Source organism: Pseudoliparis swirei, chromosome 2, assembly GCF_029220125.1.
Source record: "Pseudoliparis swirei isolate HS2019 ecotype Mariana Trench chromosome 2, NWPU_hadal_v1, whole genome shotgun sequence".
Lineage (NCBI taxonomy): Eukaryota > Metazoa > Chordata > Actinopteri > Perciformes > Liparidae > Pseudoliparis > Pseudoliparis swirei.
Genome location: NC_079389.1, coordinates 15790833 through 15803764, shown reverse-complemented (window position 1 = coordinate 15803764; position 12932 = coordinate 15790833). Strand labels below are relative to the sequence as shown.

The 12932-nt window shown below is 40.1% G+C and overlaps 1 protein-coding gene across 1 annotated transcript in view; it reads left to right on the top strand.

Annotated features, from left to right (window-relative positions):
• lrp1bb (low density lipoprotein receptor-related protein 1Bb) overlaps positions 1 to 12932 on the top strand; it is a 237367-nt gene that overhangs the window by 167005 nt on the left and 57430 nt on the right. The window contains exons 34-44 of the mRNA XM_056434519.1: positions 75 to 200; positions 413 to 544; positions 2395 to 2529; positions 2715 to 2844; positions 3043 to 3169; positions 3322 to 3473; positions 4134 to 4258; positions 4473 to 4844; positions 7532 to 7721; positions 9798 to 10002; positions 12477 to 12669. Of these exons, the coding sequence (XP_056290494.1) occupies positions 75 to 200; positions 413 to 544; positions 2395 to 2529; positions 2715 to 2844; positions 3043 to 3169; positions 3322 to 3473; positions 4134 to 4258; positions 4473 to 4844; positions 7532 to 7721; positions 9798 to 10002; positions 12477 to 12669 (1887 nt within the window). The remainder of the gene's footprint in view (positions 1 to 74; positions 201 to 412; positions 545 to 2394; positions 2530 to 2714; positions 2845 to 3042; positions 3170 to 3321; positions 3474 to 4133; positions 4259 to 4472; positions 4845 to 7531; positions 7722 to 9797; positions 10003 to 12476; positions 12670 to 12932) is intronic.

Here is a 12932-nt window from a genome sequence, read left to right as displayed (position 1 = left end):
CACACTCGCTACCCTGAAGCACTTTTTTATGTGGCCTTATATCTTGCCTTTTGCTGTTTGTGCTTAACATTCAGGAAGAAACCAGTGCCAGATAAACAACGGAGGATGCTCACAGCTCTGCTTCCCCACTTCCGAGAACACCCGCAGCTGTTTCTGCACGGTCGGCTACAACTTGCGTAGCGACCGCATGTCTTGCGAGGGTATGTTCCCCAAATGATGAGCTGAAGAGCTGCCAACACCAACTTATCAGCATTTCTTTTACAGACACTTTTGAAATAAAAAATGATTCATTCATCTAAATGATAATGATCAGTGCATGTGAATGATCTATACATAGATCATACTGCATTTGTTATTTAAAATGCTTTAATACCGTTGTTTAGGGTGTAAAAGGTCAATTGTCATTCTTTAGGTGTTGACTCCTTTCTGATGTATTCCATCCATGAGGGAATCCGGGGAATCGCTCTTGACCCAAATGAAAACAGTGAAGCTCTCATGCCCATCACAGGAACTCTGTTTGCTGTGGGAGTCGACTTTCACGCGGGTATGGTATCGTGCAACACACGGAGGGATTTTTTTATATTGAGTATAAGGCTCCAGATATATCAGTATACATATGTATATTGAAATCTAACGTGCATTACTCAAACAAAAGCAATACTTAAGTTACTTGTGAATTGTAACTGCATTTGTAAGATTGCATTATATTGCACAACATGCCACTCTTTTCCTACTTTATATCCTACCGTGCACACCTTTCCTTCTCAACCTTAAACCAATTAGGGGAGAGATTTGGTTATATACCTTATGAATAATGGTCTTTGGGCTCGTGAAAGTGCAGCGTGGATGAATAAGTAAAAAATTCACCTTACATAAGAAGCTCAGTATAAATTACTAGTTCCTCACAATCCTAATACAAACCATTTCCCAAGATATCGTATCAAATGATGGTTCTGTAACGTGCATTGCAAAACATGAACCCAGGAGCTTGTGATGTCATTTGTTACATCCCTGCTTCCTTTCACATTATACATATATGATAGAAATGATAGATGTATTACACCAACAAATGCTATGAATATAATATAGGCCGGCAGCCTTCCATATATATAATTGGTTGCCACTGAAGCATGATAACAAAAGCTCTGTAAAGGAAATTGCATACACCCAACTGAAAACATAAACAAACTGCACACATGCACAAAAGGGTTCATATAGTAAGCATTTTGTAACAATTCTTATTTTGAAAAATGAGCAACAGATTAAAAAAAATGCATATTTGGGTAATTCCAAATGTTTTCAATGAATTTTTCCATTTTGGTTTGCAAAAAAATAGAGTAGAAAATGTAAATAACGCAATAGGTCAAATATAATGTTCCCAGCTGACTGACTGTGGCTTAGTTGGAGATCAACAGTCCTCCGCTGTCACACTACAATACAGGGAATTATTTACTCCAGACTATTATCTAATAAATGGAGGAAGCAGTACAACGTCTGGGTATTACATTGTCTCACTGGGACATACTTTTGTTATTGTTTTCATCCAATGAACAACAATTAAATTCCTTTAACCTGTCAACAGACGTGTATTCAGCTGTAGGTATTTAAATGATCTAAAAGGGAAATATTTAATGTATGATATGAATTGATGGTAGTCTCTATAAAACAACTGTACACGCCCACTGTAATTAAATATATAAAGACATGTAATAACTGCACTTTACTCGACTAGGACTTTCCAGATAGATGTGTCCTCTGTCATGGATTACTAAGCAGCCCATCCAAGAGCAAGAGGTGATAGCTCACGTACATCCCTGACTTGTCATTACAGAAGCCGGGTTGCCAGAGCAGAACAGATGAAAGCCCCTCGCAGCTGTGTTCTGTTGTATGTGTTCTATGTGTTAACAGCGTGTGAAGGCACCGGGAACAAGAACGTGCAAACAAACATGTTAAACCACCTCACCTCCTTACAAACCTGTACAGAGCCAAACTGACATTACATGCATTGAGATGCACTTGAAAACTGCATCATGAACACATGCAATTGTATTTGCCTCTGCGATGAGGCTTTAACATTAGAAAAGGGGCGGTCACAAGTTTTACCAACACCATGTTTTGCATAAAGCTATAAACTGCTCTGTAAAATTTTGGCTGACAATTGCCTTTGCTGTTCAGGCACTCTATGTCGACAAAGAGCTGTGAATTAACTGTGTGGGCATTTTTGCCATCATACTTTATAGTCCCACACAACATTTGGTGAAATGGGCCGTGCCGCAATAAAAAGAAGATTCAGGAGCTGCTTTGTTTGAGGGCATAAATACATAAATACCTTCACGGCATCCGCATTCATCTTCCCATTTTCTCTTGTCATTAACTCCATTGTATGTTTTGCAGGTAATGACACAGTGTACTGGACAGACATGGGCCTGAACCGAATATCGCGGGCCAAACGTGACCAGACCTGGAGGGAAGACATCATTACGACCGGCATCAGCCGGGTGGAAGGCATCGCTGTTGACTGGATCGCTGGTTAGTGTCCCCGGGCACGAGGAGTTTACTACCATATGCTGTTGAGTTGGTATTGATTGGTGAAGATTCCCACTTTATGTACAGTGCTTCTGGTTATTGCGTTAAGTACATTTGTTTTGACCCCCTCATTAGGCTCAATAAACCACGACTGCATTTACACCTGGCTATTGTTTTTTTATACACAGGAAACCTGTATTGGACGGACCATGGTTTCAATCTCATAGAAATCTCTCGTCTGAATGGCGCGTACCGCTCCGTGGTCATATCTGAAGGACTTGATCAGCCCAGGGCCATCGCTGTACATCCACAGAAGGGGTAGGCCATGTCTGTGTTTTACCTTTTGAGTGCATTATTTGGGAAACGTTTGTCACACCAGTAAGCAAAGACATTTGAACGAACATTGCAGAAAGCATTTGTTAATATTAGCCAACAGATTCAAATATTACTTTATTGTAATCCTCTTTTTTATGTATATAAATCAGTGTGTTTGTGTGGTGCTACTTTGCTCACCAGGTATCTCTTTTGGACTGAATGGGGCCAAAACCCCTGCATCGGCCGCTCCCGTCTGGACGGTTCAGACCAGGTCACCTTAGTCAACTCAGGCATCATGTGGCCCAATGGAATTTCCATAGACTACGAGGTACACTTGCACACAGATGCAGAACAACACTATGACCAAACTTCTCCCCTCCACTGTACTGCTACTGAATACTGTCCTTCCTACCTCATCTATTTTAAATGCATGACTTCAGAGGTTCAGTTTGTGATTTGCATTTTTAAATGACATTCCAGGAGAATACATTATACTGGTGCGACGCTCGCACAGATAAGATCGAGAGGATCAACCTTGAGACAGGGGAGAGCCGGGAGATTGTACTGTCGGTGGCCAACGTAGACCTCTTCTCCGTGGCTGTGTTTGGGCCTTACATCTACTGGTCTGACAGGTAATTTATTATTTTCATAAATGCACACATGTAGGGTCCTGCAAAGCCCACAGTATTAACCGGACTAAAAACCCTTCCCTTCAAAGGTTTCACAAGATATTAAGATCAGCAGTTCCTCATAGTGACAATCACTCCCTATTTTCAGAAATACTCCCGGTAGAATCCACCATCACCATCAAGGGTGAATCCTTCCTGGCCCTTTGTAAACTCAAGTGAACAGTTCAATTTGATGACGCCTTATTTATCTCCAAGAAATTAGTCGCTTCATACATTTGTGGTTCATTGTAGCAAGAGTTTTTTAAATGATTGGTTCACAAATGGTTGTTAAATAATGAATTGTGTGTTTCTTTTGTTTGTTTGTCTGTTTAACATGTTTTTAACCTCTCATGCTTGACTTGAAGATCAATAATCTCTTTCCCTATCCCCCTACCACAAGCCCAACAATGGAAAGAAGCTTGTAGTTTATTGTGTTTTGATCATCAACACCTTGAATTCTATGTCAGTACTGGGTGACTCCAGTCTTTGATTGTGCTGTAATATTGTCAAATGAATTTGCAATCTTTATATCTATCTCCCTTTGTCATCAACTTTTACCGAGTGAAAAGTCAGAATACAGTTTGCTTTATTATCTGAAACCACTAATGTATTGGTGCACTTCAGGGCTCACTCCAACGGTTCAATCCGACGTGGCTTCAAGGCGGACACCAGTGAGGCTGTGACCATGAGGAGTGGTCTCGGAGTCAATTTGAAGGATTTGACGGTCTTCAATAGAGGCAGGGAAAAAGGTAAAGGTTTTAACTTGCAAGTTAAACATTGTTGCTTTCTATTGCAGACTTTCACGCTACTTAATGTTTCAGGGTTTTTTTTTAAATCACCGAGCAAAAGATATGGAGCTACTACAATGATTCTCATCTGTAATGTAAAGTCAGATACAATTTAAACATGATTGCAAGGAGGCCTAAACTGAAACAAATCAATAACTGTGTTTGTGTTTTGAAGGCACAAACCCGTGTGCCAGGAGTAACGGAGGCTGCCAGCAGCTGTGCTTCCACCTGGGTAGTGGTCGCCGGACCTGCTCCTGCGCGCACGGTCGCCTGGCAGACGACGGCTTTGCCTGTGAGCGTTATGAAGGTTATTTGCTCTTCTCTGAGAGGACCATTCTGAAAAGCATCCACCTTTCTGATGAGAACGACCTCAACTCACCCGTCCAGCCTTTTGAAAATCCTGCTTTTTTCAAGAATGTCATCGCCCTGGCCTTTGACTACAGTCAGAACACCGCTCGGACCAACCGCATCTTTTTCAGTGACGTCCATTTTGGAAACATCCAGATAATTAACGATGACTGGACAGGGAGATCTGTTATTGCGGAAAGTAAGTATTTTGTAATCCTGCAGTGTTTCAAAATGTCTAACTTCCCCACCACGGATACACACTTCATATGCAACTGTATTGGAGTGCACACGTATATTACCAATTTAATCAATCAGGTTCTCTGAAGTTCTGTTGTGTAATATCTGCGCTTTTAGCATGTAAATTGTACCAGAAGTGCATCTTTACGTTTACAAGTCTGTTTTCTTTTGACTTATATGTTAGTCAACATTCATTGATTGTGTATTGGAATGAGATTGCTGCTTCTATAGTGTACAGACACTAACATTAGACTGCAGCTGTTTTTCTATTTTCTATTGCGATATGCTTCTATATATATATATATATATATATATATATATATTTCCGTTATAGTCATATGGGACTACTTTGAACACAATATTCACATATAATTAATAGCATGTTGGTAAGTAGCATAGCATTATCATCATTATCGTAGCATTTATCTTGACCCACTTCTCCACCACTTTTACCCCAGTACTCCACTGAAAAGACCATTTAATACTAAATCAGTAGGGCATAATAACTTAGTTTGAAGCGTTCCTGCTTACCGATTGTCACATATTGAATGAAGGAACCAATGCTTCTCTATTTCTTCATTAAATCGCAATCAGTTCTTCCCCGATAAGCTTGGCTGGAGTCAGATGAACAGCCATCCTCAGACATTCTGAGAAGTTTCCACTGGGAGCAGAGCTCAGCACCTTCCCACCCACACTTCACAGTGGGAACCTGGCAGAGTGTTCCCACACCCACTCACCCCCCTGTCCCATCTCCCACACCCCTGCCGAGGGAGCTTTCTGTTTATTTATTTATCTTACAGAAATTAACAAGCATTATTACGAACCCTCTTTGGGATCTGTAAGTGTTCTTCACACTTACACTTTTGCAAAATAGTGGTGACAAGACTACATTTGAGTACAGAACACAATTTAAAGGCTTAAATCCATGTCGTATATATAAAGGAAAGGCAGTTTTTTGTAGCAGTTAAATTATATAAAACTGTTACCACGATCATCCTTGTTTAAAATGATCTTATTTGGTATTCTGCAGCTTATCCTGCACTGTATGTAAATGCAAGATCTATTCAATTTCCCTCAAAAAGATTCTGCCTGCATCACGTCTTTGAATGAAGGTGAAGATGTTAATCATCCATATTTCCCTAATTAAACTCCATGTCCCCCATTAATTACTCACTCGCCCGGCCAACAATTTGTAAAAAAACTCCAAACTGCCAGACGTCGTTTATTGCAAACTATTAATTCATAATTGGCTGACTCAGGTAGTGCCTTAGGTATTCTAGACTACAGTTTATGGGTTTTAGATAAGGGAACCCATAGATAATATCTAGCATTGGCTACATGTTCAACAAACATTAAGACAAATTAGGAGCTGCATTCACAGAGTAATACATGTTGTGCAAAGAAATCAGACCAGAACCCAGATATTTGCCAAAAGGTGGACACTTGTTGTGTTGTTAAGGTATAGTGAAATGTATTTACATTCTTAATGAATTGTTTTGTATTCATAGTGTTGCTTTCATTGAGTTGAGAAGATGGGATAAGTTTTAATTGGTCCATGGGAAGCAGAAGTCATATTTATGTAATGAGTACATAAAAACTCAATGACACATTCATTTATTCTATGAAACCACAACATCTACTGTACACGATCAAACGATATGGCCAGGCTTTCTCTCTGTGATCACTGTCTCTCTCTGAAGGTCTCCTCCCTGTCAGTCACAGTATTGCATCCGACATGGGAGGCTGCGAGAACCTTATCATATTCTCTGTTTAGGAAATTGGTTTGCAGTGAAAACATATTCTGTTGCTGAGTGACTGTTGCATCAACCAAAAGCTGTCTGTATGAGACCCAAAGTCATTTCCCTGTCAATCACCAAGGACACAGACCAATTCTAACACAATTGGAACCTGCCATCTGCTACAAGCAAAGTCAATATTTTACCTAAATCTGCAATAGGAACTTAACAGTTTAATAGCCCCAGATGGCAGTGGCAGATAACTTTAATGTTTTAATTTTGGTAGATTTCATTACCACAAGGCCCCGCAACATGATATCAATATGTGCTCCTCTGGGACAAACATTTATAGAACCAAAACAATGTGTTTTCCTAACTTTCAGTTGGTCTCTTACTCTGCAGTAATAATATTGTTTTACTTGTACTACACTTTGTTACAGCCATTACTCATAAGCTATACTGATAAGACAGATATGTCAATATTTATGTTTTTCCAAATACAGCTTTAACCCTCCTGTTACCTTTACATTTACTAACATATTTTACCCTCGGGGTCAATTTGACCCCAGCAATTAAAACCTCCAGAAAATTATTAGAATTAATATTGTTTCCCAAGTTTAAGTGTGAGGTACTTTATGTTTGTTTGTTGACTACCTAAATAGCCCTTTAAATATATAAAAAAGTTGATATTTCTTATATGTTTGACACAGTGAAAAACAGCCTGGGGTCAAATTGACCCCAAGGAACACCGACATTAAACATTGAATGGGGTCAAATTGACCCGAAAGGTAACAGGAGGGTTAAACATGAGTTTCTTTCCAGGCCTGTGTTTTGTTAAACCAAGCAAGATGTGATCCGAATTAATTTATTGGTTTGGAACTCGAGCAGAGATCTGATGTGTCTGTTATTTTAGATGTGGGTTCAGTTGAGGGCCTGGCCTACCACCAAGCCTGGGACACATTGTACTGGACCAGCTCCACCACGTCCACCATCACCAGACAAACTGTGGACCAGAAACGATTCGGGGCCTTCAGTCGGCAGGCCGTCGTCACTCTCTCGGAGGAAGACCATCCACACGTCCTGGCCTTGGACGAGTGTCAAAAGTCAGTAGCTCTTCAAGTAACTCAAACACATATCACAAATGTCGACATGCCCTCAAGGTTGATCTATTTCAAATGTAGTGATCATAGATAGCTGTTACCTTAAAATAAATACAAATGATCACAATTTTGACAGACACGGATGTAAATTACATTATGACCACCACATGCTCAAGGTACCCCTCTTGTGTTAGTTTTGGACGTGGGAGCGTCACTTTCTACTTGTTACGTGCGTAGTGTCTTTTCAAAATAAATGTACGTCTTCACAGGAAGTTAGGTCAAGGCAAAACAACTTAGTTAGCTTTAGGAAAAGAGCGCGTGGTTGGTGTTAACTTGACTAACACCTCGCATGACTACCAAATGATGAATGACGTGACTAGAGAGTGACGAAAGAATCACGTTAAAGTAACAATATATCTACGTTTATTTTTTATTTTGCACGGGCAGCGGCCTCCTGGACGAAATAGAGTACGTAGTTGTTCTATGCATCTAATAATTGCGTGGGTGATTTTACTTTGGAGTTAGTTGACAGTATTGTGCATCGGTATCAAACACCTATGGGCATGTCATTCTTTTTATTTATATTTTGTGTCCAGCTACCCTCTCGTATTATGCACCACTTCCTATGCTGATGACATATCTATCTAGCTTCTGATCTTCATTATTTTAATGGTCCAGAAGACGCATAACACCATTAGGTTCTCTCAGAACTTCCTTGAAAGCCCATTGATAAATTACATAAATTAATAAGGTTGCTGCCAGGGTCGAATAAATCATATATAAATCATATGTATGTGCATGCGTGTAAATAACTCTTTTGTATTTACAGCCCCTATGTATAGTAGCTGCAAGCCTTGATTTACTCAGAGCCAAACTTTGGAGCAAAAGATCTGAACTATAGAATGTGTTTTGGTTTGTATCTTCACACTTCAGGTGTAAGTGTTTGTATCTGTTCTGAGATGTACCCTCAGCTTTCTGAATACTTGATTCAACAGTTTCATTTGGGTGCCAGTACAAAAAAAAAAATCTCTCAGAGAAGGTGATGTGTGTTGTTCAAAAAGTAACACCTCAGTCTTCCTGTCACTTCTTTTAGATTTAACACTTGCATATTCATGAAGATGGAAATGTTTCTGTGAGCAGTCTGAAAAGAGCGAGAGTATCTTGCTCCTCCTGTTGTACGAACTAAATTAATTCCTTGACCTCAGACTATATCCTTGGTTGGCAATTTGGCAGTATATCCATCCCACCACAGAAGCACTGTCTGATAATTATAATTCAAACTCAGGTGATTAATTAGCAGTCCCTGGTTGTGACTTCTGACCGGAATCCTTATTATCACACTAAATTGGACTTCCGTGAGTTCATCATGGTATGAACTGAGAATCCAGGAGCTGGAAATATATTTTTAATACAATTTGAAACGTATCCACCTCTTTTTTTTAATGGTTTATCTGCATCACTGTGGATTTAAAACCGTCCATCTTGTAAACCCATATAAACCAAGATATACATCGTTCATTTATATACTCCGTTGCTATCATTTATGTTTTTCATATTCTTAGAAGCCCTTACACAGGGGAATATGAATAAATGACCTCTATCTCACAATGTGTGATGCTAATCCGTTTTATCAAATAGAAACTGAGCTCCACTTTATCGGTGATGAGCTCCTTCGGGGCAAATAGGGGAAGCCGATGACGGACCATGGAGGTCTTGGCAACATGTTGATAACTGACTGACACAAATGCATAAACCCTCAGCAATTGAAATCAGGGGAGAAACATGTTCCAGTCCATTAGGGTTTGTTATGCCCGCATGGCAGAGAGTGTCCTGGTGGTACGGTATTCCTGCTCCCTGATTTAATTTAGGACTGCACATATTAGTTTTGTGTTTCTTGTTCAGGGCTGGAGAATTTACAGAAGTACAGAGGTGAAGTAGTGCTTCTTTTGGAGAGGGAGAACGTCTCTGGTGACATCTGCACATTAAGATGAAGCCACTTGCTATGGTTGCTACATTGAAAATTAAAAGACTGCTCAGGAGTGAATGATATGTTTCTTTGGTTGTCCTCTCACATGTTAGCCTGATGTTTTGGACCAACTGGAATGAGCAGAGACCCAGCATCATGAGATCCACCTTAGCGGGCAAGAACATGAGGATCATCATCGGTGCTGATATCCTGACGCCCAATGGACTGACCATAGACCACAAGGCAGAGAAGCTCTACTTTTCAGATGGAAGTCTTGGCAAAATTGAGAGATGTGACTTTGATGGTTCCAGCAGATATGTGAGTATGAAAATAAGTTAAAGGATATTAATTAAAACCACCGCCCCCCCACACACACACACGTCACATTTAACACCTCAATGCCATTCCGTTGCCATGGTTACGATACCTGCTCTTAAAGGGACCCTGTCACCGATATTGTAAGCCACCCCACTCGTCCTGTGAATCATGTGCTCCAAGCCGAGTACCCTGCAGTTGCTTAATTTCAAACAATATATTTATATCCTTGTCATTATAAGGGTTCTATTTAAAGTTCCACTTGTTTGTATTCTTTGTATACCTTTTAAAATTCCCATGAATCAAAGTTCATGTTTATTCTTTTCTTTTTGGCATTTCTGTCTTTGATTTGACAGTTTTAGAGACATATAATCACTCTGGAAATGGGGATAAAAAGCTATGACAATCAAGAAAGGTCCTGACACTGGAATTGATCCTGGGACATCGTGTTAATGTGTCATATACGCTGTAACGACTGAGCTATAAAGACGTTCCATCAAATAATGTTTTTATAAAATTGACCTAATGAATGACTTGTAAGTTCATGATTTCCACATAACTGAGTGATGGAGATGTTTCACTCAACAACATATAAGTAACCATGGTGTCAGGTTGATCTGCCATTTTCTCCTTGAATTACAACTTTTTTCTTCCATTTAATCTCCCATTCCTCTGAAACATGATGCTGTATACAGCAGATAGGATCAGAAATACCTCTTGATGTTCTTTCTGATATGTTAGCTCTGAGGGGACAGATGGTTTCCTTAATCACAGAAGACATTCACTGCTAAAGGAAAGAAGCTCAGTCAGGGGAGTTTTTATTTTGTCCATGAAACGTTGCATGTATAATGTATAAAATCACAGCTGGACGAATAAATAATACATATCATTAAAAATAAGTGGACATATAAAAGATTACTGAACAAAATTTACTTTTTTGTTATGGTTTCAGTTTTAGCTTGACATGACCTCAGCAGCTCGGCACTTTGGCCCATCTCAATTAGTGACCCATATGCTTTCTGAGCCGGGTCAGACCTTTGGGTCCCCACCTGCCCTTGCTGTAGTGGAGACCTGCTAATGAAGGCTTTGCAGTGAGAACGCTCTGGGTGCTAATTCACCATTCCAATTAAAATGTGTAAATTAAACAGAGGTACCTGGATGTCAACTTCAGCACTTATCTAAACTGTGATTGTGTACTTGTGATCTTAAGACGACCTATTCAATACAATAACTTATTGTGTGGATGAAAGCTTAAGGCTTCTTTTAGCTTTTCATTTTGGAATAAAAATAAATAAATTTGGACCTGAGATTTGATACAATAAAACACCCATTATAAAACTCCAATTACGTATTGAGTCATATGAATGTAGACTTGGATGGTTGTGGAGTGCCCTCGAGGGCCCAGCTACCGCTCTTCTCTGCAGCAGTGACATGACATGATGTGGTTGGAGGCAGAAAAAAACAAGAGCTTTGGCAGGGCTCACTCCCCCATGCCATTTTCAGAGTGGACCACCCATGTTGTTAATGAATACAGTGCTTCAGAAAGGTCGGAGGAGTTCATTATAGGAGGAAGACGTCAGCATATTTAGGGTGGAAAAGATTCTCTTTTTACCATTAATAGATTGAATATAAATTGAGAGTTATCTGGGAATGATGAGTGTCAGCAGTGTGCTCTTCAGGCATGTTAATATTTCTATGTAAAACCAAAGCTCATCGAGGTCATCGGTTTGGAGTTGGCTGATAATTGAAGTAGCTTAAGTCAACATTGCTGAAGAGTGAAAGAGGAGAACGTATACAATATGTTGACATTCATCCAAAACACAGGTTCAGCCCAAAAGTAATATGTAACTGGCTGTAAACTTAATGTTTCCCAAATCTAATTTTCCCATCAATATGTTCCATCCAATCCCATCTGGCGTTGAAGCTGTCCCTCTCTTTCTCTCTCTTCCTCTTTTTCTGTCTCTCACTGCCTGATGGCCAGTTGTTGCTTCCACACGCTGGGCTCCTTTAATCAACACCTGTCCTATTAATCCCAGTATGGCACAGGGCTAATGTGATGCTGTTTACAAGCCTGTCCCACTAATGTCTGAGACTACAGAGCTGCTGGTGGCCCTCATCCCACACACACACACATTCTGACACACACACACACACACACAAACACAAACCTGGAGAGTCCCACCAGGAGGCATTTGATGGATTCCTGTCTCTCTGCCAATGACACTGTCATTTACTTCCCCAACATCTGGGTTAAGCAGTCATGCGGGCAGCCGGGGTGATGTGTTGATTAATGAGTCAAAACATTATAATCTGCATTTATTTCTAGAGTTTCCCTCATAATTTTACCAATGTTTTTTCCAGACAGATGTACTGTATATGTGCTGGCACCAGAGGGGAATTTGACAGCACCGGACTTGAATCTGAAAAGCGTGATGGAGAGCAGTTCTAACATGGGCCCTTTGCTCTACAATATTTAGGTCATTGTTAAATCGGGACCTGGGAACTTCTACGGGCTCGCCATCTATGCAGACTTCATCTACTGGTCAGACTGGTCCCGCAGGTCTGTGCTACGATCAAACAAGTACACGGGCGGTGACACCAAGGTGCTTCGAGCAGACATTCCTCATCAACCAATGGGAATTATAGCTGTGGCCAGGGACACTAACAACTGTGAGTGTTTGAACACCTGAAGATGAGCTTCATTTACTGACTATTGGATGCAGTGTTGTGTTTGCAAATGTGTGTGTGTTATATGTGAGCAAGTAGCTGGGTGATAAGGTGAGTAAGTTAATGTATAAGCACGTGTATATATTTATTAACTTTGTGTACTGTCTGACAATAGACCAGCAATGTGAAAATAATAGTTTAAATGCACTTTTTGAGGCATGCGTAATGGCTTCACATTTTTTCATTGTAGAAATAATAAAGCCAGA